At 37.6% G+C, this 27,232-nt stretch overlaps 1 protein-coding gene across 1 annotated transcript; it reads right to left on the minus strand.

Moving 5' to 3' along the window:
• Window positions 1–479: 479 nt before the first annotated feature.
• Window positions 480–24,993, minus strand: GCLM (glutamate-cysteine ligase modifier subunit). Its single transcript, XM_012439681.3, has 7 exons — window positions 24,868–24,993; window positions 19,827–19,892; window positions 17,255–17,339; window positions 13,197–13,256; window positions 11,990–12,192; window positions 10,269–10,383; window positions 480–4,297 (listed from the first exon to the last, which is right to left on the minus strand). Exons 1-7 carry the CDS (start codon window positions 24,991–24,993, stop codon window positions 4,128–4,130), a joined length of 825 nt encoding a protein of 274 aa, XP_012295104.1. The 3' UTR covers window positions 480–4,127.
• Window positions 24,994–27,232: the final 2,239 nt, after the last annotated feature.

The raw sequence follows: 27,232 nt of genomic DNA on the forward strand, positions 1-27,232 counted from the left end.
CTAGTCAATAGTAGGCTATTAGTTAAGTTTTGGGGGAGTCAAAAGTTATCTGTGAATAATTCACTGCAACCTCCACCTCCCATTTTCAAGTGATTCTTGTCCCTCAGCCTCCCAAGTAGCTGGATTACAGGCATGGACCACCATTCGCGAATAATTTTTGTATTTTTAGTAGAGACAGGGTTTCACTATGTTGGCCAGGGCAATCTTGAACTCTTGGCCTGAAGTGATCCACCCGCCTCAGCCTCCTAAAGTGCTGGGATAACAGGCATGAGCCACTGCGCCCAGTCAACAGATGTAGCCTTTTATTGCTTTTATTCATATACAGATTCCTTCCTTTTCTCCCAAATATACCATATGTTCCTTGAAGATAGGAGTTATTTTTCACCTGTGTCCATCTGTAGCACAGTGCCTAACACGTAGCAGGCATTCAATAAATCTTTGTGGAATGAATGAATGCATAAATAGCTTTATAACTTGGATGTTTTACAATTATTAATTTATTTTTGAATCATACTCAGTTTAAATTCAAATAGTTCAAAAATCAATATAATGCTTCAGGATGCTTCCAGCTATCGAAATAACCCAATTAAAAATATACAACTCACACTTTATTTTAGTTAAATTCATAATGTAAGTAATATTAAAAATTATAAATATTTAATACTTTATAATTTGCTTTTATAGTATACTACAGACACATAAAAAGTTGAATTATCTAATTAAAACATTTTCCCTTCCTACTTTTCTAATTCTGAAAACTATAAAAATATTAAAGTCATGTTATATATTTTTCAAAAATAAAACTGCCATATCCCATCACCAACTTTACAGGAAAAAGATATAAGTTCTGGTATAATAGGAAGTTAATGATGAAAAAAATAGGTTCAGAATTTTAAGTTGATGTATTTGAATATGAAAACACAAATGATACAAATGGTTTAAATACTCATTAAAACAGCTTCACATTTCTCTAAATGCGTATTTTGCAGAAGGATGAACTGTCAGCCAACATACAATAAATATATCAACTGTTTACATTCCCAAATATTGAAAGTACTGGGTGCAGAACCTAGAAAGAAAATGTTAAAGGAGCATAATTAAGTGAGCCTTAGACCTTTATCATTGAAAATTAAGATCCTCATTTTAGTTACTACTTGGCTCTGGTATGGGAAAGTCTGAACTATTCATGCAAAATAGAGTAATTTTTTATTTTCCATTTTATACATAGCTGTTATCCAAATGACCTTTTCTGAAAACTGAAAAATTATTAGCTATTATTTGTGATTCAAGTTCTAGCAATGGCCATCTCCAAATGGATATTCTATTATCCAATGTACTAGCACAATATGATCTTTTACATCATGTGAAAATACTGGTTGCTTTTGGTGACTACAGTTTCCTGGATGGGAATTCAAGATAGACTCAGAACAAATTCCAAGTTACAGTACGCTGTGTTAAAGTAAGGCTCCAGTGTATTTTGAAAATGTAATGAATAAGCTACAGCTTTTTTCTTTTTTTCATATTTACTGGAAAAAAACAATTATATAAACTTTTTCTACCTTGGTCACACTGGATTCACATCTCCTCAAAAAACATGTTATATAAACTGTTGATAACTTAGTTTCAGTTTTAAGTAATTATTTGGTAGTATTACTACTTTCTATTTTATGGCTTTTTAAACATTAAGTCCTTAAATATTTGAAAAGTGTTCACTATAGTCTGATAGTTCATCAAAAAAAGATGTGAACATCAGCTTGTAAAACTTCTATATAAAGCCTTAAAAATCAGTGTTTTAAAAAAGATTATTCAATAACAGAAAATCAAGAGTACAGAGGTAAAAGTAAAAGCTCATTAAAAAATTCTGTACATGAGCCCCTTCAGAGAATGAACCTACAGTCTTGTTTCTTTGTCAAGAGTTGAGGGTGTGGGTAGATCACCAGAAAGCTCTGCCGAAGTTTAGATACATTAGCAACTAAGATTTTTTTTCCCCATTTTCAGATAACCCTTCAAACAATCCGTTTTTATAATTCCAGGGTTATAAAGCAATAAATGTGCTATTAAAGTTTCCTCTTAAAATATCTTTGCCAATTCACTGTATAGATTTCAAATAAAATGAACACTTGTTTAAGGACTTATATGGAAAAAATAATGTTGTACATTTCCAAATTCAACAGTGAACTATATATATTTAGTAACATTACATACAATTAATATAAAGGCTAGATGGCTTAAGTAGTTCAATGTCTAAACAAGTTTTACCAGGCAAATCACATGATTTCACACAATTTTTGTTTGTTCAGATGGAGTCTCGCTCTGTCACCCAAGCTGGAGTGCAATGGTGTGATCTCGGCTCGCCGCAACCTCCGCCTCCCAGGTTCAAGCGATTCTTGTGCCTCAGCCTCCCTAGTAGCTGGGATTACAGGCACCTACCACCACGCCCGGCTAATTTTTGTACTTTTAGTAGAGACGGGGTTTCACCATGCTGGCCAGGCTGGGCTTGAACTCCCGACCTCAGGTGATCCACCCGCTTTGGCCTCCCAAAGTGTTGGGATTACATGTGTGAGCTGTGCCCGGCCAGATTTCACATAATTTTAATGATCAAATTATCCAATCAGTAAACCACAAAATCTTACTTAGGAAAAAGTTCTATTATATTTATTTTGAATATGGAACCATAGTTCTTTTCCCTAGGTTGAGAAAACGTGAGCAAGATTAGTTTTATTTAGGCCCATGGTTTAAAACTACTGAGACACAAGAGATTTTTAAAGAAGTTTTCAAACTATTCAGGTTACAGACACCAGTTTATAAAATTAAGGAGACCTATAGTGTATAGCAAAGGTTATAGCTTATTTATTTGCAATTTTGTGGTTCTTAAACTAATGAGGAATTATACGAAATGACTTAGTCTCTTTTAAGCTATAAAATTTTAATTATATTATTCTGCTTTAAAATAGTTAAAACTATATCTCAAAGTTGTTTAAGTAGATAATGTCTCTCCAGAGCCCACAGTATCCCAACACATGGTAAGTACTCAATACTTATTGAAGATTTTTTTTTTTTTTTGAGACGGAGTTTCATTCTTGTCACCCAGGCTGGAGTACAATGGCGCGATCTCTGCTCACTGCAACCTCCACCTCCTGGTTCAAGTGATTCTCCTGCCTCAGCCTCCTGAGTAGCTGGGATTATAGGTGCCCACCACTATGCCCAGCTAATTTTTCTATTTTTAGTAGAGACATTTCACCATGTTAGCCAGGCTGGTCTCAAACTCCTGACCTCAGGCGATCCACCCAACTCGGCCTCCCAAAGTGCTGAGATTACAGGCGTGAGCCACTGGGCCCAGTTACTTATTGAAGATTCTTGAATGAGTAGCAATATATACTAAGCATGGATCAATAATTTAAAAGAATCTGGAGATGACAGTAGTTGCTTTTATAAAACCCCCAAACAATAATTTCGAAGTTTCTCCTCTCCTTTTCAGATTTACTTTGGTTTGTTTTTATAAGTAACAGAGAGAATACAGCACAAGAATACATGGCTAAATCTTTACAGCTATACTATAAGCAAGAACACATAAAAAAAATTTAAGTTTCCATTCATGTATTGAAGAGTGAGTTTTATTTACACTAGTAAATCCCAGCTACTCCAGTTACTCTGAGATATAGCTTATCAATAAGAGGAAAAGTATCTTCTTCCAGTATTTCAGTTTTAACAATTGTAATTAAATTGCTTATAATTAGAGTTAAGAAGCAATTAATGAATTTTTTTGGAAATAAAAAATATGTATATACATTACCCTGATAACTAGGCCAAAATATATCTAACAACAAATTTTCTTGATTTATATTAGTCATAAAAATAAAGGAAAAATATATTGCAAATATTTTCTTTATAGACAATTTCAATTAGAAAACAATAGTTTAAGGAAACCAATACAGTGGTTCATGAGAATGGATTGATAGGGAGGCAAAGGAAGTATTCAAAACTTGACAGACAACATACTGTCAAATATGACAAAAGAATATCTGCCTCAATGACACCATTTACAGGCAATAATAGATTTTTACACATCTCAATTTTATCTTATATTCAAGGAAATTACAGGTCAGTAAGTTATGCTCCTGAGTCAGTTAAGAACCCCTTCTTTTAGCTTGTAAAATGTAGCCTTTTGATTTGATAATTCCTCTACTTTTCACAATGACTGAATATCGCAGTAACCATAGTGGCACCCACTCCTGCGCCTGAATGTCAGGAATGCTTTCCTGAAGAGCTTCTTGGAAACTTGCTTCAGAAAGCAGTTCTGAAAGAAACAACAACAAACAACTCCAGCGTGTTAGTTGGAAAACAAAAGTACTTTACTATGTAGGTAAGCAGTTAACATAATAAAGAAACACCTCAAAATTTAATATAAAATATGCTTATCCTTCATGTGTGTGCTATGAATCTGAACCAGAATATTAGAAACTCCCAGGCAGTTACTTAAAAAGTATCCGCACCTGTACCCCAGCCTATTTAATTCATAACTTTTGGGGAGTGGAGCCTAGACATCTGCAGTTTTTTAAAGATCTCCAAGTGATTCTAATGTATAGTCAGGGTCTAAAGAAAAAAAAAAGCCACTGATAATCCTATCAATTGGAGATGATACCATTATCATGTATTTCCTTACAACTTTTTTGGTGTATATGGGTATATATCTTCATATATATCTCCATCCATACCTTGAATATATATCTCCATATCTTATATCTGTATATGTGTGTGTGTATATATATCCATATCTTACAAAACTAGAAATACTGTAGTTACAACAGCCTTATTTACTTTTTCCACTTATACTGTGAATATTTTCCCATGTAATAATCTGTGAAAACATAATTTTTAATAATTTCCCCAATACTATATTAGTTATCATAATTTATATATTTCCTTATCATTGGTCAAAACATTTAGGTTTTTTTCTAATATTTTGCTAATAAGAATAATGCCAAAATAAATTTTCTTTTTCAAAAAATATTTTCTTTTCTTTTTTTTTTGAAACGGTATCTCGCTCTGTTGCCCAGGCTGGAATGCAATGGCGCAATCTTGGCTCACTGAAACTTCTGCCTCCCGGGTTCAAGTGATTCTCTTGCCTCAGCCTCCCAAGTAACTGGGATTACAGGTGCGTGCCACCATGTCTGGCTAATTTTGTATTTTAGTAGAGACGGGGTTCACCATGTTGGTCAGGCTGTTCTCGAACTCCTGACCTCAGGTGATCCACCCACCTCGTTCTCCCAAAGTGTATTACAGGCATGAGCCACCGTGCCCAGCCTCAAAAAATATTTTCAAACCAAAATTGGTTCATTACACACACACAAAGTTGTGTGATGGGAGGACGTATAGACTGTATATATTATAACCATACTAATTACAGTACATTAAAATGGTGGTTTGCATTACAAATAAGTCTGTAAGTTTAAATATACTAGCGTTATAATCCAATGTATAGACTTTCTTTATATAATACAATTATCAGGAATGCCAAAAAAAAGCCATATTCACATAAATAATGCCCATTTTACAGATGACATTTTAAACAATGAAACCAATGGCTCTGATGACAACTGGGGCACTGATCCATAAAAACCCTTTCTAGGGCTGGGCACGGTGGCTCGCGCCTGTAATCCCAGCACTTTGGGAGGCCGAGGCGGGTGGATCACGAGGTCAAGAGATCGAGACCATCCTGGTCAACATGGTGAAACCCCGTCTCTACTAAAAATTCAAAAAATTAGCTGGGCATGGTGGCGCACGCCTGTAATCCCAGCTACTCGGGAGGCTGAGGCAGGAGAATTGCCTGAACCCAGGAGGCGGAGGTTGCGGTGAGCCGAGATTGCGCCATTGCACTCCAGCCTGGGTAACAAGAGCGAAATTCCGTCTCAAAAAAAAAAAAAAAAAAAAAAAAAAAAAAACCCTTTCTAAAAATAGAAATATTTATACCAACAATGCTTTAAGCATCTGAATACAAATCATTGCAAGACCATTTAAATAAATTTTTATCAACTATATCTTATAAAAAAACAATCAACACATAAATTTATCTCCAAATATGGAAGAAACAATGTCCTCCAAGTGTCACAGTGATGCCAGATGATGAACATTTTAAAATGCATGCCTGGCTGTAGAGTGAAGGGCCAAAGTACAAGTGCATTCTTAAAGCTAGATACACAGTATATTGCCAGCTGCTCTACAGAAAAGGCTATACTTTACACTTCCACCAGCACCAGCAGCTGATAATTTTAAAGTGCCGCAGTGCCAATTTTTTTTTTTTTTTTTGGCAATGTCTCACTCTGTCGCCCAGGCTGGAGTGTAGTGGCACAATCACAGCTCACCGCAGTCTCAAACTACCAGGCTCAATCCATTTTCCCACCTCGTTCTCCTGAGTAGCTAGGACTAGAGGCATGCATCACCAAGTCCAACTAATTTACTTATTTTGTTTTTTGTAGATATGAGGTCTTACTATGTTTCCCAGGCTGGTCTTCTCCTGGACTCAAGTGATCCCCTGCCTTGGCCTCCAAAAGTGCTGGGATTACAGGTGTGAGCCACCGTGTCCAGCAAATTCCAAGTTTATATCCAAGCTCTCTACGACTGTTCTGATCCCATATCCTACCACTCCTCTCCTCACTGCCTCTTCTCTGGCCACACTGGCCTCACCTCCTTACTGCATCCTGAAAACCTCAAGCACATTCACACCTTGGGGCCTCTGAATCAGTTTCTCCCTCTTCCTTGAACACACTTTTTCCAGATATTCACATGGCTCACTCTTTCCCTGCAGGTCTCTGATTAATATTCCCTTAGCAGAGAGACCTCTCTGACTGTACAACATAAAACAACGACTAACTTGGATACTCTTTCTCCTTCAGCCAAATTATCTCCATAGCATGTACTACCATTTATCATATGTAACATTTATTTTATAGTCTGTCTCCTCCCATTTGAATATAAATTCCACGAGGGCTGGTTTTTGTCTGACTTGGTCCTTTATCTCTAGTACCCAGAACAATGCCTGGTAAATGGTGCTCAAATGTCCATTGAATGAATCAATCAATATGGAAAGATTCCATTGGGGTCAGAAGCAACCTACAGATGGGGATTAAGTGAGCATCTTTACAGTTTGATTTGGGAGTGCTAAAGGATACATCTATTCCCAAATGAACTGCTGTGATACCTGAATAACATTAATAATAAACAGTCAATCAATGTTTATTAATGTTAGCTGTTTTCATGTGGCAAGTACTTTTCTGAGTACTTTACATGTATTAACTCAGTTAATCCACATGCTAACCCTATGAGATAGATACTATTATCTCCTTTATGGGGGGAAACTGAGGCATAGAGGTTAGGTAACTTGGCCAAGGTCACACTACTAGTAAATGGTAGTTTTCATAAATATAATGCAAATGTCTCCTTGGAAAAGCAACATTACTATGGGTTTGTTTATCAGATTCTCTAACAGAGAAGAGGACCCCGAGGGAAAGAGAGATAATACAGATTGGATTTAATTCAAGTGGTAGGCGGGAAGCAAATAAAAACGGAAGGTTCTAAATTCAGGATCACCTACTTTACAATTTTACTCTCTAGTTAAGCTGTTACTACAACCTCTAGAACAAAGCGTAATGGAAAATAAACCCATTATGAGGAGTAAGAGTAATTTTTAGAAGAGGGGTAGACCTTCAGGAATTTATGAACAAAATTCTATTTTAAATGACAAGCAGAGTTAAATGTTTTACGATTTGGTTGTTTAAAAAAATTAAAAAATTTGACACAAAATCAGAGACTATGCTATTCATTTAACTATATACTTTTAAAATTCAGGGCCAGGTGCGGTGGCTCATGCCTGTAATCCCAGCACTTTGGGAGGCCGAGGCGGGTGGATCACAAGGTCAAGAGATCGAGACCATTCTGGTCAACATGGTGAAACCCCGTCTCTACTAAAAATACAAAAAAAAAAAAATTAGCTGGGTATGGTGGCATGTGCCAGTAATCCCAGCTACTCAGGAGGCAGGAGAATTGCCTGAACCCAGGAGGCGGAGGTTGCGGTGAGCCGAGATCACACCATTGCACTCCAGCCTGGGTAACAAAAGTGAAACTCCGTCTCAAAAAATAAAATAAAATAAAAATAAAATTCAGCTGTGGTTGAACTCTTTCTTCAGTAAACATGACAAATTAAATCAAAAGTTGTGTCATTATAAAGTGTCTGAAGGTTCATTAATGATAAATGTAGGATAAGCCTATACATTTTCACCACAAGTCTTAGAATTAAAAAAGACAACCAAGTATCAAATTATGTCAGTAATACAAAAAAATGTAAAAAAGGATTAAATCTCTCTCCTCAAATATATTTTTACCATAATTTCTAAATGCAACATTTAGATATGTGAAAATAAAACACTAGACACCTACATCTTTTCCTATTTCCTTTACTACTAGATTGAGTTTTTTTTCAAGTGAAGCTAGAAGAGGGTACAGGCTGGATCATCAGTGGTTGGTAACAGTTACTGTTAGAAGAGCCTCCAAAAAGTAAACAGACACATGACACCTGCCAACATATGGAAAGTTAAAATTTAAATCACTTATAGTTCAGAGTAAATCAGCATAACAGTTTGTTAGATTTTTCACTAAAATGGCTTAAAAATCAATTTACTTGATTGTGAAAGCTCTACTGGGGAGGCAAAAGTCACTGTATTGTATTCTGGTATGATTTAAATGAAAATGAAGTTTTCATATTGACTGTAATACTAACATTTCAAATCAGAGAGATAGTATAGTGGAAAAGGGTCCAAACTAATCCAAGACTTAGGCCAAGTTCAAACTTTGCTCAAAGCCAGCTGGGTGACCTTGGCTAGTTCCTTTCACTCTGAGGCTCTATTTCCTGACTAAAAAAATGTATAGGTTCAGGTCTTGTGAGGATTATAGATAATCTCTCTGAGGCATTTGGCTTGATGCTTGGCATTCAAGGAACAATAACTATTAAAACTTTTTCTTCTCCATCTCCCCCTCCTCTGATGAAACAGTGAAGAAATGGGAATGAAGTAGACTGCTAATAAATAGTATCAATCTTAACAGATCATTCACAGCATCCTTAAAATGAGCAAACTGAATCAACCCACCGATATTATATCATCTTTTTAGGTATGGAAGTAAAAGCTGAACATTTTCTTGATGGGAATTATCTCTGAAATATAATTTCCTCTAATATTTATTAAATCAGAACTTCTATAAAAATGTCGAGAGTTAAAACTTTCACAAGATATTTCTCACTTATAACCAAATATTTTTCATTTATAACCAAAAATAGTAACATACAGGCTCTCTGAAACATTTATCTTTGCAAATTATGTTCAATATCTCTTCCAAGTCTTTCTAGTTATCTTATAAAATGTTGTAAATAATTTATTCTACAGAAGGCAGATAAGCCAGTCTCATTAATCAAATAATATTTCTGATTAACGCTAAACATATGGCTTGATAGTAACCATTAATAAAATACCTAATTACCTATCCTAAGATACTTATTAAGTTCTGAATTAAATTACATGTGCCATGTTTTTCAGATATTTATCTCCTTAAATAAAGTGGCCTTTTGGCCAGCTGCAGTGGCTCACGCCTATAATCCAAGCACCTTGGGAGGCCAAGGAGGGGGAATTTCTTGAGTCCAGAAATTCAAGCCCAGGCTGGGTGACATGATGAAACCCTGTCTCTACAAAAAATACAAAAATTAGCTAGGTGTGGTGGTATGCACCTGTAATCCCAGCTACTCGGAAGGCTGAGGTAGGAGGATAGCTTGAGTCTGGGAGGTGGAGATTGCAGTCAGCTGAGATCATGCCACTGCACTCCAGCCTGGGTGACAGAGCAAGACTTCATCTCAAAAATAAATAACTAAATAAAAAATCAAGTGGCCTTCTGGTCCAGTCTTTGCTGTACTAGATAGGATTATAAATATTGCTATTTGAAACGTCTCAAAAGATCTTTTCTGTGTAGTTTAGTATTTGTGAACCTCAAAAGACCAGATATTCAGGAAATGATCCCTTCACTTTTTTTCCCCATTGGTACAGAGACAAAAACAAAGTTTTCTGAAAATAAAATAAAGGCATATATGTTTTGAACCAATCATTAAGAATAGTGCAGATAACACTGTATTTTTATCACTGTTCACACTTAAAATTAAATATCAGCAAGTACCTTTTTGCAAGACAAAAGTTTATGATCCATCTCTATAATGAAAATATCAGTTTTACCTTTTGGATCATTGTGAGTCAATAGCTGTATGTCAAATTGTTTAGCAAATGCAGTCAAATCTGGTGGCATCACACAGCAGGAGGCAAGATTAACTTGGTTACTATTTGGTTTTACCTAGAAGTGAAAATAAAATCATGATATCACTACTAAATTAAATATAATACCAAAAGTAGAAAGCAATAAGCAAACCATAACTTAATTTTAGAACATATGAAAAATCACAATCCACAGTGCTTAAAGTTTACAAAATACTTTTACACGAATATCTTTATTAATATATGCTTTTCTAACCCAGGTTAGTGGTAAGGTTAGACATTCCCTATTACTTTTTCCTTATGTAATAGGGAAAGGAAATATAACTTTAGCAGGAGGAAAAAGCCAACACAGTACTACACTATTTTTTTTTTTTTTTGAAACGGAGTCTTGCTCTGTCTCCCAGGCTGGAGTGCAGTGGTGCAATCTCGGCTCACTGCAACCTCCACCTCCTGGGTTCAAGCAATTTTCCTGCCTCAGCCTCCAGAGCTGCTGGGATTACAGGCACCTACCACCACACCCAGCTTGTATTTTTAGTAGAGATGAGGTTTCACCATGTTGGTCAGGCTGGCCTCGAACTCCTGACCTCAGGTGATCACCTCCCTTGGCCTCCCAAAGTGCTAGGATTACAGGTGTGAGCCACCACACCTGGCCTAGTATTACACTATTAAAAAGTCTCAACAAAAAGAAAAGAAAGAAAAAAAAAAGTCTCCTGTTAGAACCATTTAACAATCTAATACATCTACCTAGAAAACAAACATGATTTTTGTTAGTTTGTTAAGTGCAATGGTTTCAACTACAGAGGGAATAGGTCTTAAAGGTAGAGGATCAAATGCAAGTAAATACATTTAATGTCAAAGTATAAAATATGGCTATTAATCAGACACATTTTGAAAGAGAAGAACTGATAGCTTCCAGTAGCTGCACTGGTTAATTTGCATTCTGAATCATCTAAGTCTCTCCAGAAGTTTCCTGATCACATTCTGGCTATCATCAAGTCAAAGGGAGAAGGGGAAATACTTTCTCTAGGGTCTTACTGTCCACAAGAAACTATGAAAGCTCTGAAAAGGAGAAGGCTGAAGAAGAAGGAAAAAGAATAAAGAAAAATACTGAGAGTAAAGGTAAAATGCTAGTAAGTGATTTTCCTAATAATTCTGTAGGTTATTAGACCAGAGAGTGGGAATAATTAATTTATGACACTCACTCCCTATCAAGTTGTATGAACTGAGAGTCTTACACATCTATTTGCATAACAGAAAAATATTTGTTATATATAATATTCCCTTACTTAGGAAATTAGAGCCTGGTCTAATTGTACCTAAAGAAAAACCTTAATTTTTCTTTAGGTACTATTGTTTTCAGCACGTAAGTAGAACTGGAGGAAATGGCCTTAATTCATTTGGCTATAAATGTTTTAACACACATTTTTCTAGTATTTTTGTCACTCATTTTAACTAGGGTTAACATTCAGTTAAATCAGAGATGTATTTAAGTAAAAACAAACAAAAATCCCAAATGATTTAGATAAAACCTGCCTCAAAACTCCTGCAGAAACAAAACAAAACTCCCACATGTGGAAAAGTCCCCTGCAGGGGTGGCCACTATGAGCACGATGCTCAACAGCGCGCAGCAAAGACTGAAAAGGGTAGATTCTTCCCAGAGTGCTTATGATCCTGCCATCCCTTACCTGTGCCCACTGATACAGCTGTTCCAACTGTGTTTTGTCTAGATCAGAGGTACCTATGGCAACAATCTTTTTGCTCTGAACTAAGTTTTCTAATTCCTCCCAGTAAGGCTGTAAATGCTCCAAGGAAAGATTAACTCCATCTTCAATAGGAGGTGAAGCAATGATCACAGAATCCAGCTGTGCAACTCCAAGGACCGAACAGGCTGATAAGAAGGAAAACACAAAGAGAATAAATGCTTGTTCCATCATAAAAACAAAGATTTCTAATATTTTCAAAGTATTCCACTGAATTCTGTCTATATTCTTCACTAGTTTTCAAAATAACAGATTATTTTGTAGTTTACTTTTTATTTAGAACATTTCCATCTTTTAAAAATGTTTAAGTGCCCATTTGCCTACTTGCTCTGTGTGGCAGAGAAGCTGGTTTCTCTGACCTGCCTTTTTCCTAGGGAGTTTGCAGCTCCTACATGCTCCTCCTTCTGGGGAACAAAATGTCTTCTTGTTTCCTAGGTCCCAGAAGTCTTTAGTCCCTTATCTTCACAAAATTTTCTTCTCCAGTTCTACTTGCTCACTACTATCACATATGGATGATCACATGAATAATGAGCTAATATTCTGTAACTGGTAGTCACAGCAAAGAATAAGCTTGAGACACTGGAAAACTGAATGTATGGTCTTAATCCATATTTATAAAGGTAGATAATTTCTTAATTTCTGTAAAAATAATTTAAGAGCTTATTTTAAATGATTATTCATTCTAAAGTTATATTAAGGAGCCAGTCATTTACGTTTTCAATATATGTAAACCCGGAATAATTTTTTTTAAGTATTGAATAACTTTAATATCACAGTAACCTAAGTGCTAAAAATAGATATAAAATATTTGGATTTTTTTTTGCTGTTGTTGGTTTTGATATTTCACCTATAGTACTAAAACAGCTAAGAATATGATTAAGAACTTCTATCTCCAAACAGATAGTGAACATTTAACTACGTTACACCTTTTACATTCCTCTTGCATATCAAAATATGACCATACATAAAGTATGATTTTACAGAAGCCTTAAGAAATTAGGCTAGAACTTTAAAAGGTAAAATTGGAATCAACTCATTTTCTTTTTACCTGAACCTAAACACAAGTTATAACTAATACACTTATACTAATTTAAAGTCCACTATTAAGATAAAAAGTTCGGTTTTTACTTACCCATGTCAACTGCACTTCTAGTTGATGATGAAGAGTTTGATCCTACAATGAACAGTTTTGCTGGGTAACAAAGAAAAGGAAATCCATTACTACATTTGGATACACATTTCACTATATGCAAGTATTAACAATGTTGTAATACTAAGATTAGTCAATCTTGAGTGAATTATTTTTCCTTTCCCAGTTACATAACTTTATAGTTTTAATTTTAAGACATAAATGTATATTTCCACTGTACTTTTAAAATCATGTGCTAGGTGCCAACAAATACCTGTTTACAAAACAAAAAGCAAATATTTATTCCCATTTATTAGAAGGCAAGTCAGATAACTATTGGAGCTTAAATTACTTGAAATTTATATTTTTATGATTCAAACATTAATAGAACACATTACATACTTTCTCCAATAAACCAAAATCTATATACAAAGACTAAACTAAAAATGTAATGAGAAGAAAACTGAAAAAAAAAAAATCCACAATTCTACCTTCCTAATACAATCATTTTCATTTTCAGATATTACCTTCTAGTTTTGGTCATATAAAGTAGGGCATAACATTATTTCTACTTCTATTTGGTTTATCTTTATGTAATAAATATTTTAAATATATTTCTATGTAGTATTTGGTTATCTTAAAATTTCTTTATTTTAGAAAATTTGTAGAGACAGGGTCTCATTATATTGCCCAGGCTGGCACTGAACTCCTGGCCTCAACGGATCCTCCCACTTCAGCCACCCAAAGTCCTGGGATTACAGGTATGAATCACCACAATTTTTTTTGAGACAGGGTCTCACTCTCATCCAGGCTGGAGTGTAGTGCTGCGATCACAGCTCACTGCACCATCAACCTTCCAGGCTCAAGTGTTCCTCTCACTTCAGCCTCCCAAATAGCTAGGACTACAGGCATGTACCACTATACCTGGTTAATTTTTTCATTTTTTTTTTTTTTGTAGACACATGGCCTTGATATGTTGCCCAGGGGAGTCTTGAACTCCTGGCCTCAAGCAATCTTCCCAAGGTGCTGGGATTACAGCACCACACCAGGCCAAATTTCTTTTTTTATCCTAATAGTCATGTGCTTACTGTAGAAATGAAGACCTGTAAAAGTAAAGACCAAAAAGAATTGCCAGTCTCAACACCCAAATTACAGTTTAAGATTTCTGTGCATTCTGTGGTTTTGTTTTGTTTTGTTTTTTCCACTTAGGGGTGGCCTTGAATGTATTCTGGGTTTTTAGTGTATAATTTTATATTATAGTGTAATATAATTTTTAGTGTATAATTTATATTATAGTGTATAATTTTTTTTTGAGACAGAGCCTCACTCTGTTGCCCAGGCTGGAGTGCAGTGGTGCCATCTTGGTATTGCAACCTCCTCCTCATGGGCTGAAGCAATTCTTGTGCCTCAGTCACCCAAGTAGCTGGGATTATAGCCCTGCACCACCATACTTGGCTAATTTTTGTATTTTTAGTAGAGATGGGGTTTTGCCATGTTGCTCAGGCTGGTCTCGAACTTCTGGCCTCAAGTAATCCACCTGCCTTGCCTCCCAAAGTGCTGGGATTACCGGCATGAGCCACTGCACCCAGCCAATTTTACATACTCATTTTTTAATGGTTGAATATTGTTTTATAATTTTGAAGAGTATATCATTTATTAAATGAGTTCTACTTATTAACATTTAGGTTAGTAAATGTTTGAGTAGTAGTTCCAGCTTTCTGTTTTCACATATATAATGCCAAAACAAACATCGTAGTAACTTTTTGTTCAGCATTATACTATATCATTTCCCAGGGATGAATAGTTAGAAATGTAATTATGAGTCAAAGCACTGTGATGTTTTGTGTAAGTCTTGGTATGTTTTAAAAGATGTGTGCCAGTTTACTACACCACCACCAATGAAGAGTTGTTCTATTAACAACATAGGATGCTATTATTAATATTTTTTTTTAAATTTAGCAGGTACAATACATACCTACCCAGGACCACATTAATTGGCATTTCTTTGGTTACTAGGAAAGTTGAGTCATTTCCCATATTTGTAAGATTGAGGCTTTCGCTTCATTTAAACTCAATTTTATATGTACATATTTACTTTATGTAAACTCACTTCAAAAAAATAAATTTACTCAATAGACAAACAGGTAGAGTAGCAGAAGGGCAAGAAAAGAAAAAAATGAAAAGAGGAAATGGAAAAAAAATAGGGCTAATGAAATACCCTTATATAAAGTGCCTGACATTTGATATATGCAACACATTTTCTTGTATGTTTCTTATATGAGTCCCTTCCTACTGCTAGATAATCTCTCTAAAAACACTGCTTCCCTGAGATTACTCCCTATTGAACAGCCACCCCAGCTTCCCTACTATATGAGAGTCAATATTTACTATTTTGGTCTAACTTTAGCCCCTAAAACTCTATGAAAACCCTCCCCACTAGTATTTCTCTGTCCACGAATTTGTGCCATCTGAAATAGCCTCCTTTCTCTGAAAGATGAGGCCTTTTTGGATAGGTAGAAAGAGGAAAGCTCTTTATATGGGGAGAATTTTGATACCTATAAAAAAAAAATCTCAAGCCCTATAGGAACTGAGTACAACTTCTAAGAGACCTATGATGGAACTAAATCATGAATTACAATCAACGTCACAAAGAATGTTGCTTTACATCCTTTCCAACACAAATAGCATTGTGATATTAAAAGGAAAAAGTGGGTTTTGGAGTTAGGCATACCTGAGTGGATTCTTGATTCAACCACTTATTGGTTGTATGACAACTTTCAAGTTACTTAATATCACTAATGCAATGGGATAACAGACTTATCTTACAGGATTGTTTTGAGAATTAAATGAAAAAATATAACCATAATGTGCCAAGTACAGTGCCTGGCACAAAGCAAAACTCAATAAATGGTAGTTATTATTATCAGATTAAAAAGACAATACCCTATCTCATCTTACATGTAATTTATTATTATTATCCATCTCAATAATAACAAAATACCAACAACCACAGTAACAACATGGTAGCAAATAATAGCTACCTAGAACTTACTTTGAGGCAAGCACTGTGCTAACTTCTTTTGTTATTTTATCCAATTTACAAAGAAGCCGGAGAAACAGATACATCCCCATTTTATAGAAGAGAAAACTGAGGCACAGGGAGGTTAAAATCTTTGTTAGCCCAACAGTATACTAGCCTGTAATCCGCACACCCAGAAACTTCAAAGCTTAAGCTTTTAATGACTATGCTATGCTGACTGTAAGGTAAGGGCAGAAATAGCACACCTTTTCATTTGTGTATTCCTTGAGCGTAGTACAATTTCTGGAATTTGTCACTTACTACATTTCCTGAATGGGTGTTACAGTATTTTCTTTTTCTTCATGTAACTGTTGCCCAGACTTTTTATATTCCCAGGTGACCTCGGATATTGCTTACCAGTAAAGGGGTGCTTATGCTTGTTTTGGGGACACTGCTCCTAAGCCTTCCCTTTATCCTTTCCATCTCCTTCACCTTAATCTTTCTACTGAAGTCTGACACATAAATTACATGACATGATGACATCACCATGAGTAAAGCAAGTTGAAGTTCTATTCTGATTCTTTTTTTTTTTTTTTTTTGAGACAGAGTTTTGCTCTGTCACCAGGCTGGAGTACAGTGGCGCAATCTTGGCTCACTGCAACCTTCACCTCCCAGGTTCAAGTGATTCTCCTGCTTCAGCCTCCTGAGTAGCTGGGATTACAGATGCCCGCCACTGCGCCCAGCTAATTTTTGTATTTTTAGTAGAGACGGGGTTTCACTGTGTTGTCGTGACCCGCCTGCCTCAGCCTCCCAAAGTGCTCGAATTACAAGCATGAGCCACGGCGCCCAGCTATGACTCTTATATAATAGCCAGCACTGACCTCCTATAACTCCATCTTGGAGTTTAAGTAAAATTATGTTAAGAAAGAATCTTTGTATTTCCCACATTTAGTGTTTGAGCAAAGAAAGGCTTATTCTAATGCCTAATAAAATCTATCACTTCCACTATGTAACAAAATAAATTGAAAAGACTGGATTTTACCAGAAACTTTCATTTCTTCTCTTTCATCAGGATTTATCTTTTCTACTGCATGAGATACAGTGCATTCCAAGACATCTGGAAACTCCTATAATAAACACATAATATTTAAAATAAACATAAAATTTAATGCTTCTAATTATAAATTTGTCTATAATCCAGAATGCCCTTTAGAAGCAGAGAACCTGTAAGACAACAGATGGGACAACAGACTTATCTTGTAGGATTGTCTACCTGCAAGATGAGGCCTGGGTGGGCTTCACAAGGGTTGTAAAGCTCTGAAATAAAGGTTAAATGGTGTGTGTTTTTATCTATTTTCTGGGAAAATATGTCTCATTTTGACCAGGTATTTAGAAGGAAGCATGATCAAAAGAATTAAACAAGCAATCGGGGGATATGTGAGGAGTCAGAACCACTAGCACAGCAGATCATTTTGCCCTAAAAAACAATGAAAACCAGTATTATCCATCTGGATGACATATTAAAAACTTTCTACATTAATTACAAACGTTTTCTTTTACTTTTTAATTTATTTGGATTTTAATGTTATTGGACTTTAACCTGCAAGTGGATTTAGTTATTTTTTTTTAATAGACTTTATTTTTTAGAGCAGTTTTAGGTTCACAACAATATCAAACACAAAGTAGATTGAACAGATTTCTTTTACCCCCCAGATTCACATACACACAGCCTCCCCCATTATCAACATACCCACCACAGTGGTATACATTTGTTACACTTGATCAACCTACATTGACATGTCATATTCACCCAAGTCCAGTTTATCTTAGGGTTCACTCTTGGTGTTGCATGGTTTATGGGTTTAGAAAAACGTATAACATGCATCCACCATTACAGTATCATATGCAGTAGTTTCATTGACATAAAAAACTTGTGCTCTGCCTATTCATCTATCCCTCTCTGCTAATCCCTGGCAACCACTGACCTCTTTACTATTTTTTTTTATACTAGACTAGCAAAGCTATAGTCTACATAGTTTTGCTTTTTCCAGAATATCAAATAGTTGAAATCATACAGTATGTAGCCTTTTCAGATCTTTTATTTAGTAATATGCACTTAAGGTTCCTTTTCATGGCTTGATAGTTCATTTCTATTTAGCATTGACTAATATTACCTTGTCTGGATAGTTTATATATGCATTCATAATTTATACATACATTCACTTACTGAAGAACATCTTGGTTGCTTCAAATTTTAGCAGTTATGAATGGAACTGCTGTAAAGATCCCTGCACAGGTTTTTGTGTGGAAATAAGTTCTTGGCGCCTTTGGGTAGATACTAAGGAGCGGGATTGCTGGATTGTATGACAATAGTGTATTTAGTGTTATAATTACAAGAATTTTATTTTTATTTATTTATTTTTATTATTTTTTGAGACAAAGTCTCACTCTGTTGCCCAGGCTAGAGTGCAGTGATGTGATCTCAGCTCACTGCAACCTCTGCCTCCCAGGTTCAAGTGATTCTCCTGCCTCAGCCTCCCCAGTAGCTGGGATTACAGGCATGCACCACCATGCCAGGCTATTTTTTTTTTTTTTTGTATTTTTAATAGAGATGGGGTTTTGCCACGTTGGCCAGGCTGATCTCAAACTCCTGAACTCAGGTGATCTCCACTTCAGCCTCACAAGGTGTTGGGATTACAGGCGTGAGCCACCGCGGTCAGCCTGTAATCACAAGCATTTTAAACCCAAACTTTTTTCTGAGTGCAGCAGAAAAAACCAAAGGTCATTCGAACATATTTTAATGAATAATTACCAGGATAATGACAAAGTATTAGTACATATAAATCGGAAACACATTAACTTACATTTATAATATTACACAAAGTAAACAGCAAGGGCTTTCCCATGATTCTTGAGCACTTTCATAGCACACATTAGGAGTTCAGTAAGTGTTTACAAGTCAAGCATAAGTAGAATAAATAGCCATTTCAGAGAAACAGAGATTGATTAAAAAAAAATTACTCAACGTCTATATAGCAGCTATGGAGTTACATAGTTGTAGTATGCCCAGTGGAACCAGTATTCCCAGCACATGTCCTTTTCCATACTTTTAAAGTAGTTAAGTAATGTGCTGTGAGCCTTTGACTAAGTTGGATATCAAAGAGCGGTTTAGTGTTTTGTACATTGACATTTCTGATAGTAGCCATATACTGACACTTAATGGACACAGTTCCTTATTGCTTCATCAGAAACTGACATTTGAAAAATCACTTCCAGTGACTTTGAGTCTACCAAAGCAATCTACCAATCAAAACTGATAATCATTCCTTTACTAGACCAAATATAAGTGCAAATAAAACACCGATAGTGAGGAAACCGTGGTGAGAACATAAGCATAAGAATCCTAGTATCTTGTCTGGCTAACAAGTTGCCTACAGTCTAGATTTTCTATTTTATGTATAAGCCTACTGAATGAGAGTGCCGTCTCAGTAAATCAAGCACAGAGAGTTTTATGGCTAATTGCCTATTCGACTTCCCTCACAAAACTGAAGAAATTAACTTCCTGTTTACTTCCTTTTTGACCTGCATGATGGTTGCATTCACATTTCACTTACCCTGACCAAATCTGGGTTGATTTGGGAACTCCACTCATTCAACGTTTTTTGGATACAGTCACGAAGCTGCAAAAGGAATGCATTTTGAAACTGTTAATCAAAGTTTATACACTTTTCTATACTCCTACAATAAGAATATATTAATTTGATAGGCAGAAAAAAGACAGCAACAGGAAATGCCATAGAAACCCCAACTTTAATTCTACAAGGTTTTTGTTTCCTTCAACATAGACAAATTCAGGCTTTTTTTCATCCTGCTCTTGCTTCTCAAATGTTCTTGAACTAAAGCAGTTGTCTAATTATTTTAAAGTGTTTTTGTACCAGTGAAAATTTAAGTGAACTGTTGGGACATAAAAGTATTCATAGGCCAGGTGCAGTGGCTCATGCCTGTAATCCCAGCACTTTGGGAGGCCAAGGCGGGCAAATCACTTGAGGTCAGGAGTTCAAGACCAGCTTGGACAACATGGTGAAACCCTGTCTCTACTAAAAACACAGATATTAGCTGGGCGTAGTAGTGGACACCTGTAATAGCTACTTGGGTGGCTAGGCAGGACAACTGCTTGAACCCAGGAGGCAGAGGTTACAGTGAGCCACGATGGTGCCATTGCATTCCAGCCTGGACAACAGAGCAAGACTCTATTTCCCAAAAAAAAAAAAAAAAAAAAAAGGCATTCATAAAGAAACAAAAATAAGGTTTATAAACAGAGAAACTTGGAGTCAAGCCCAGGCTATCTGACTAGAATTCATAACACAACTATGTTACATTTCTTAAAGATAAACAAATTAAATTATTGGAGAATAAGTGTGGCTGGAGGACTCTTACCTCAGATTCCCCTGTGTTGTTTATTCAAAATTCAGACTCCTGAGACTAATCCTAGACACACTGAATCACTCTCCAAGAGCATTCTGGAGTTTTCATTTTAACAAGTGTCCCATGTAGAGTACTTTATGTACTCTGAAGTCTGAGAACCACCAGGATAGACATATCTTGCAGAAGTCAACTTGTATGACAGTCCAGAAGTCATTTCCTAACATTTAGGTGTACCTCTAACCTATCTTAAATGTTTTCTTAGATAAACAAAAAAATTTTTTACACAAATATTACAGTATGGTATGTTGTAAATTAATTCAAACATACTTTATTAAAGTGTATTTCAAACTTATTTCATAGTAGTCCAAAGTAAGACATACATTCACATAGTAAGCAAAGATCCATATGCATTATATGTATATACATATAATGAAACAAAACATCCACAAAACGACATTTAGGCTCATAACATGCCAGGTACTCTAATGGCTTCTAATATATTAATTAGAAAAAATATACTGCTCCGTGGCTCACTGAACTGATTTATGACCACCAATGGGCCAATGCTGGCTATTTGAAATCATTGCCTTATTAGATAACCAAGGACACAGTGTTTTGCATTCTTCTGTGGGCAATCAATGCAAAAACAAATGAGTAACTAGAAGCAAGCCCCTGAACTGCAAAAGCACTTTCCTAATAGAAACAGCAGAGACCAAACTTCTGAACTATTTGAACTATGATTGCTTATGATAAAAATTGATATAAGCACTTGACTACTTATCTCTCAGTACAAGGTTATCAATTTAAGGGCACAGAACTACCTATATTAAGATATACGATACTTAACAATAATTTATGTGCTATTCACAATAATACACTTGAATTCAAGTTACAAGGTCTACATCTTTATGTAAAGCATATTTATAACCAATTTAAGTCAGTGGATAAAAATGAGTTGATAATCATTCCAGACAGAATTACAAATCATAATATTCTCTTAAAAATTAGTAAAAATTGAAGGAGCAGAACCAACTAGAGGTTAAAAATTCTATCGGAAGTGCTTTGGCTCAAATCGTGGGAGAATTCTAAGAAATTTCCCTTTGGAAGGATGGCTCATTTGCACACTTGAGGCTTTCCCGATGAATTCCTCAATTCAAGAAGAAAGTATATTTTCAGAGTAGTCACCCCTTCTTGAAACCATTTCTTTAATTAATCTTGGATTCTGCAAAATGTCAGGACAAATTATAAAGCAGTCTAACGTTATAATTACATAAAAAATTCATTGACTTTATCACAAACCTAATGATTTTTAATCTTGTAAATTACATGTTCTCTATGTTGACTAAACATTAACTTTGTACTTGGGTTAATGTCTGTCATTAACATTAATGTTTATGTTTGTCCTCTGCTCTCTTCATTCTTATCATACACACACAATATCACTGAGGATAAGCATCACCACAACTTAGTCTATCTTTAGATCTGGAATTGTGTAAGAATTTTTTAAATACCACGATTTAGCCGGTCAAACACCCTTACAACAAAGAACTGGGCAAAACAGTTCTATAATGATCTACTTAAAAAACTATTTGATTTCATAAAATTCCAGTGAAACAAAAAATGTGGACAGAGGTCATAACATTTTTTTTAAATTAGAACTAGAAGAGACCTTGTAAGAAATTTAACTGAACTCTCGACCCAATATATACATTTTCTCAAAAATAAGTGATTTACTCCGTTTCTTTAATCTCTTTAGTGAGGTTGAACTGTTCCAAGTAGTACATCCCAATTTGGAGCTCTGGATGTTACAAAGTTCTTTTTACATAGAAACAAAATGTGCCCCCTTTTTATAGTTTCCCTATAATATGATTCCTTCAGGTTTTCCTCAAATGTTTTCTAGTTTCTTTAGTTTTGCCCTACTCTTATGAAGCACCCTAAATAAAACACTACAAACCAGAATTAGTCAATTGAACAATGTTTTACAAACTGTGGTGTGTGACTTTGTGTATCAAGAAATCAACATTTTAAAAATTAAAGACAGAAAAAATCAGAATACACAGTATAAAATAACGGTTAATATCTATTTGTGAAACCTGTTTCAGATATACTGATACACAACTATTAACTGGATTGCAAGGTAAAATGTACTTCTTACTATGTTTGCAATCAGAAACTCTTGAGTCACTAGAGTATGCTATTGTGAGATAGATAAAATTTCACCCAATATCACGAACAGTACAGGAAGAAATTAAGGGTCTACGTACCAAATACAGAAATATTTATCTTTGGGAGAAACAGCCAAAGTAGGTGGTTTAAATAAAACAAAACATACACACTGAGCTGGAATGTGAACACAGAATATAGTACGGACTCAGATTCCTACTAAAGTTACAAGCAAGAGTTCTCATCTCTTGATGGGCATTGACCCCAACCAGGCCTGGGCAGAGGTCCAGCACTTAGAGGGATGCCGTGTGCTGCTGCATGGTCTGTTACCAACATCTCATATAAGAGAGCAGAAACCGCCTATGAACCCAGCTGATACCATAATATGACATAGTTTAGGAAGGTTTTTTCTTTTAATTAAGATTTTTTGTTTTTTTGAGACGGAGTTTCGCTCTTGTTACCCAGGCTGGAGTGCAATGGCGCGATCTCGGCTCACCGCAACCTCCGCCTCCTCGGTTCAGGCAATTCTCCTGCCTCAGCCTCCTGAGTAGCTGGGATTACAGGCACGCGCCACCATGCCCAGCTAATTTTTTGTATTTTTCGTAGAGACGGGGTTTCACCTTGTTGACCAGGATGGTCTCGATCTCTTGACCTCGTGATCCACCCGCCTCGGCCTCCCAAAGTGCTGGGATTACAGGTGTGAGCCACCGCGCCCGGCCAAGATTTGTTTTATCTTTCTGATGGAACCAGATGACAGGGAGATAGATGCCTGTATGATGAGCATTTTCATGTATTTTCTCAACAACCTGATGAGGAAGGTGTTTTTACCCAACTTTAAAGCCATGCAAACAGACTCAGAAAGGCTAAGTAACTTTCTAAAAGACATAGAGCTCCTAAATCTAAAGGTTTTGTTATTTTTTAAATACTAAAATTGTCTCATACCACCAATATGCACAATATGCAGTCTGTGGATAGCTATCTGCTCAGAAATGGCCAACAACAAATAGGAATAACAAGTTTGTAATTCCAGATTAATTACTGTCACCTCCAACTAGTGACTAGTCTTTTTATTTTCCAGTTTTTACGAAACTTTTATTTTTTAATTGATATATATTTGTACATATTTACGGAGCACATGTAACATTTTGTTACATGCATAGAATGTGTAATGATAAAGCATACATAGATGCACAGATAAGTGCGTAGAATGTGTAATGACAGGCCAGGTGTGGTGGCTCACGCCTGGAATCCCAGCACTTTGGGAGGCTGAGGCCGGCAGATTATGAGATCCATATGGAGTTCGAGACCAGCTGGCCAATATAGTGAAACCCCGTCTCTACTAAAAATCCAAAAAATTAGCCAGGCGTGGTGGCACATGCCTGTAATCCCAGGTACTCAGGAGGCTGAGGCAGGAGAATCGCTTGAACCCGGGAGGTGGAGGTTGCAGTGAACCGAAATAGCGCCATTCCATTCCAGCCAGCCTGGGCAACAGTGCAAGACTCCGTCCCCTCCCCCACAAAAAAAGAAAAAATGTGTAATAACGAAAGTCAGGGTATTTAGGGTATTTCAAAGCCAAATTTGAGTGCCAACTCATTTGCCTCACTACAACATAGAGTCTAATGTCAACATTCTAGAAGTTAGGTGTACTACTTCATCTGAATGCACCAGGATAATCTCCGAAATACTCCTTTACCTGGACAGGGTGGGGGAAGGAAGCAAGAGACGTGGAGAGGGACGGAGCGACGTCCTGGCCCTGTGTTGACCTCCGTGCCAGGAAGAGGGACCCAGGATGTTTGAGAGTTCTGCTACCAGTCTTAAGCACCTACAGAGGCGTCACTCAGTGCGCAGCTGCACCCACTAAGTTTTAAAGACGCGTTGCCCCCAGCAGCGGGTTTGGACCCCAGATCGCTCCTACACCGGCCCCGGCATCTTCCCGCGGGCGGAGCCCAGGTGCGCGCAAGGCCCTGCCACCCTCCCTCGCCCGCGGGAGCTTCTTCTTTCCCGGAACCGCCCGGCCTGGCCCGAGGCCTGCCCCGGGAGCCCCGCGGTGACGCTCGCCGCGCTTACCTCCTCGCTGTGCGTGGACGGGCACTTCTTCCGCAGGCGGCCCCAGTTCAGCAGGTTCCCTGTCTGCAGGTGCAGGGTGCGAGCCCGCGCCAGGAGCGCCTTGGCCGCGCGGCTGTCGGTTCCCATGGCAGCGGCCGCCAGGAGCGAGCGGCGACGGGGCTGGGCGCGGGCGGGCAGGCAGCCGCCCCACAGGACGTGGTGCCCGAGGCCCGAGAGAGGCCCGAGAGGGAGCGCGAGGCTGCCGGTGCCGCGCAGCTGGAGCCCGGCCTGCGCTCGGGCCCGAGGGAGGCCAAACGGCGGCGGCTGGAGAGGAAGGCACCGCTGGCTGCGGCTGTGGCTCCGGCTACTGCGGCCGCTGAGAGAGCTGACCGTAAATTGAGGGGCTGTTTCCTGGAAGACAATGACTAAGCAGAAATCGCGGCAGAGAAAGTGCTTCGTAACCGTTACTCGTCCCGCTGCGGGGCAGGGGCGGGGCGCGAATGGGCTGCGGGACGCCGGCCCGAGAGTGACTGGCCCTCAGCCTGAGGCGGGCGTGGCGACGGGCGGTGCGCGGCGGACGCGCGGGCCGAGAGAGCGGGGCGGAGCGGCCCAGTGCGCAGTGGCCCAGTGCGCAGCGCGCGGCAGGGCTACCCCTGGCGGTCAGAGGACGGCGCGCCCCAGACGCAGCCTACGCCGGGTGCGGGCTCCAGGCGTTCGGGTCGTGGCTCCACCCACCGCTCCCAGGCTGCAGGTTTCCATCTCTTTAAAGGGCTGCCTGAGTGGCCACCGAGGCCAGGAAATACTACCTGGTCTTCGTTCTCAGAAGCAGGTGTTAATGCGCAAGCATCCCCTTCTTTTCGCTTTGCTACGTTCAAGGACCTTCTCCCAAACTACTGATTTTTCTTTATGTCCATTAATTACAGGTCTATTGATTCACACTATTTGCTGGCAGTGTGTGAAGTCAATGAACAAGACTGTGTCTTTGTCCTTGAGACACATAAACTCTACCCAGAGACAAGGCCTAAGCACAGGAAACAAGTAATTTTATAATATCATAAGGCAGTTATTCTCCAGATGAATTCAGATTAAGGAGGGCACTTGAGCTGGTGAGATCACAGAAAGCTTTTATCACCCACCCCTTTAGAGGTGGTTGAGATTATTTACTCCTATTAAATTTCACGTGTGGTGGTGGATTCAGTGTAAATAACAAATTGAACATTTGTTGAGCTTTCCTCAACAATCTTTCACTTTCATTTAGGCGAATCAGATTATTAAAGGCAAAAGGAGATTCTCATTATAAGTGGGGACAATAGCCATTGAAAAGAGAGATGAACCAGTTGGTAAAATGGTAAGAATTAGGAGACGAATGGAAAAAAAGATTCTTCTAGGAAGTTAGAAATTGAGCCTAATGTTATCATTAGAGTGAACTGGCAACCAACAGAATAGGAAACAATTTTTGCAATCTACCCATCTGACAAAGGGCTAATATCCAGAATCTGCAAAAGAACTAAAACAGATTTACAAGAAGAAAACAAACCCATTCAAAAGTGGGTGAAGGACATGAACAGACACTTTTCAAAAGAAGACATATATGAGACCAACAAACATATGAAAAAATGCGCATCATCACTGGTCATTAGAGAAATGCAAATCAAAACCACATTGAGATACCATCTCACGCCAGTTAGAACGGCGATCATTAAAAAATCTGGAGACAGATGCGGGAGAGGATGTGGAGAAATAGGAACACTTTTACACTGTTGGTGGAAGTGTAAATTAGTTCAACCATTGTGGAAGACAGTGTGGCAATTCCTCAAGGACCCAGAAATAGAAATTCCATTTGACCCAGCAATCCCATTACTGGGTATATATCCAAAGGTTTATAAATCATTCTATTATAAAAACACATGCACACGTATGTTCATTGAGGCATTGTTTACAATAGCAAAGACTTGGAACCAACCCAAATGCCCATCAATGATAGACTGGACAAGGAAAATGTGGCACATATACACCATGGAATACCATGCTGCCATAAAAAATAATGAGTTCATGTCCCTTGTAGGGACATGGATGAATCTGGAAACCATCATTCTCAGCAAACTGACACAAGAACAGAAAATCAAACACCACGTGTTGTCACTCATAGGTGGGTGTTGAACAATGAGAACACATGGACACAGGGAGGGGAGCATCACACACTGGGGTCTGTGGGGGGGGACTAGGGGAGGGGCAGTGAGGGGTAGGAAGGTTGGGGAGGGATAACATGGGGAGAAATGCCAGATGTAGGTGACAGGGGGATGGAGGCAGCAAACCACACTGCCATGTATGTACCTATGCAACAATCCTGCATGATCTGCACATGTACCCCAGAACCTAAAGTGCA

Source organism: Aotus nancymaae, unplaced genomic scaffold (assembly GCF_030222135.1).
Source record: "Aotus nancymaae isolate 86718 unplaced genomic scaffold, 86718_ANA_hifiasm-v0.15.2.pri h1tg000122l, whole genome shotgun sequence".
Taxonomy (NCBI): domain Eukaryota; kingdom Metazoa; phylum Chordata; class Mammalia; order Primates; family Aotidae; genus Aotus; species Aotus nancymaae.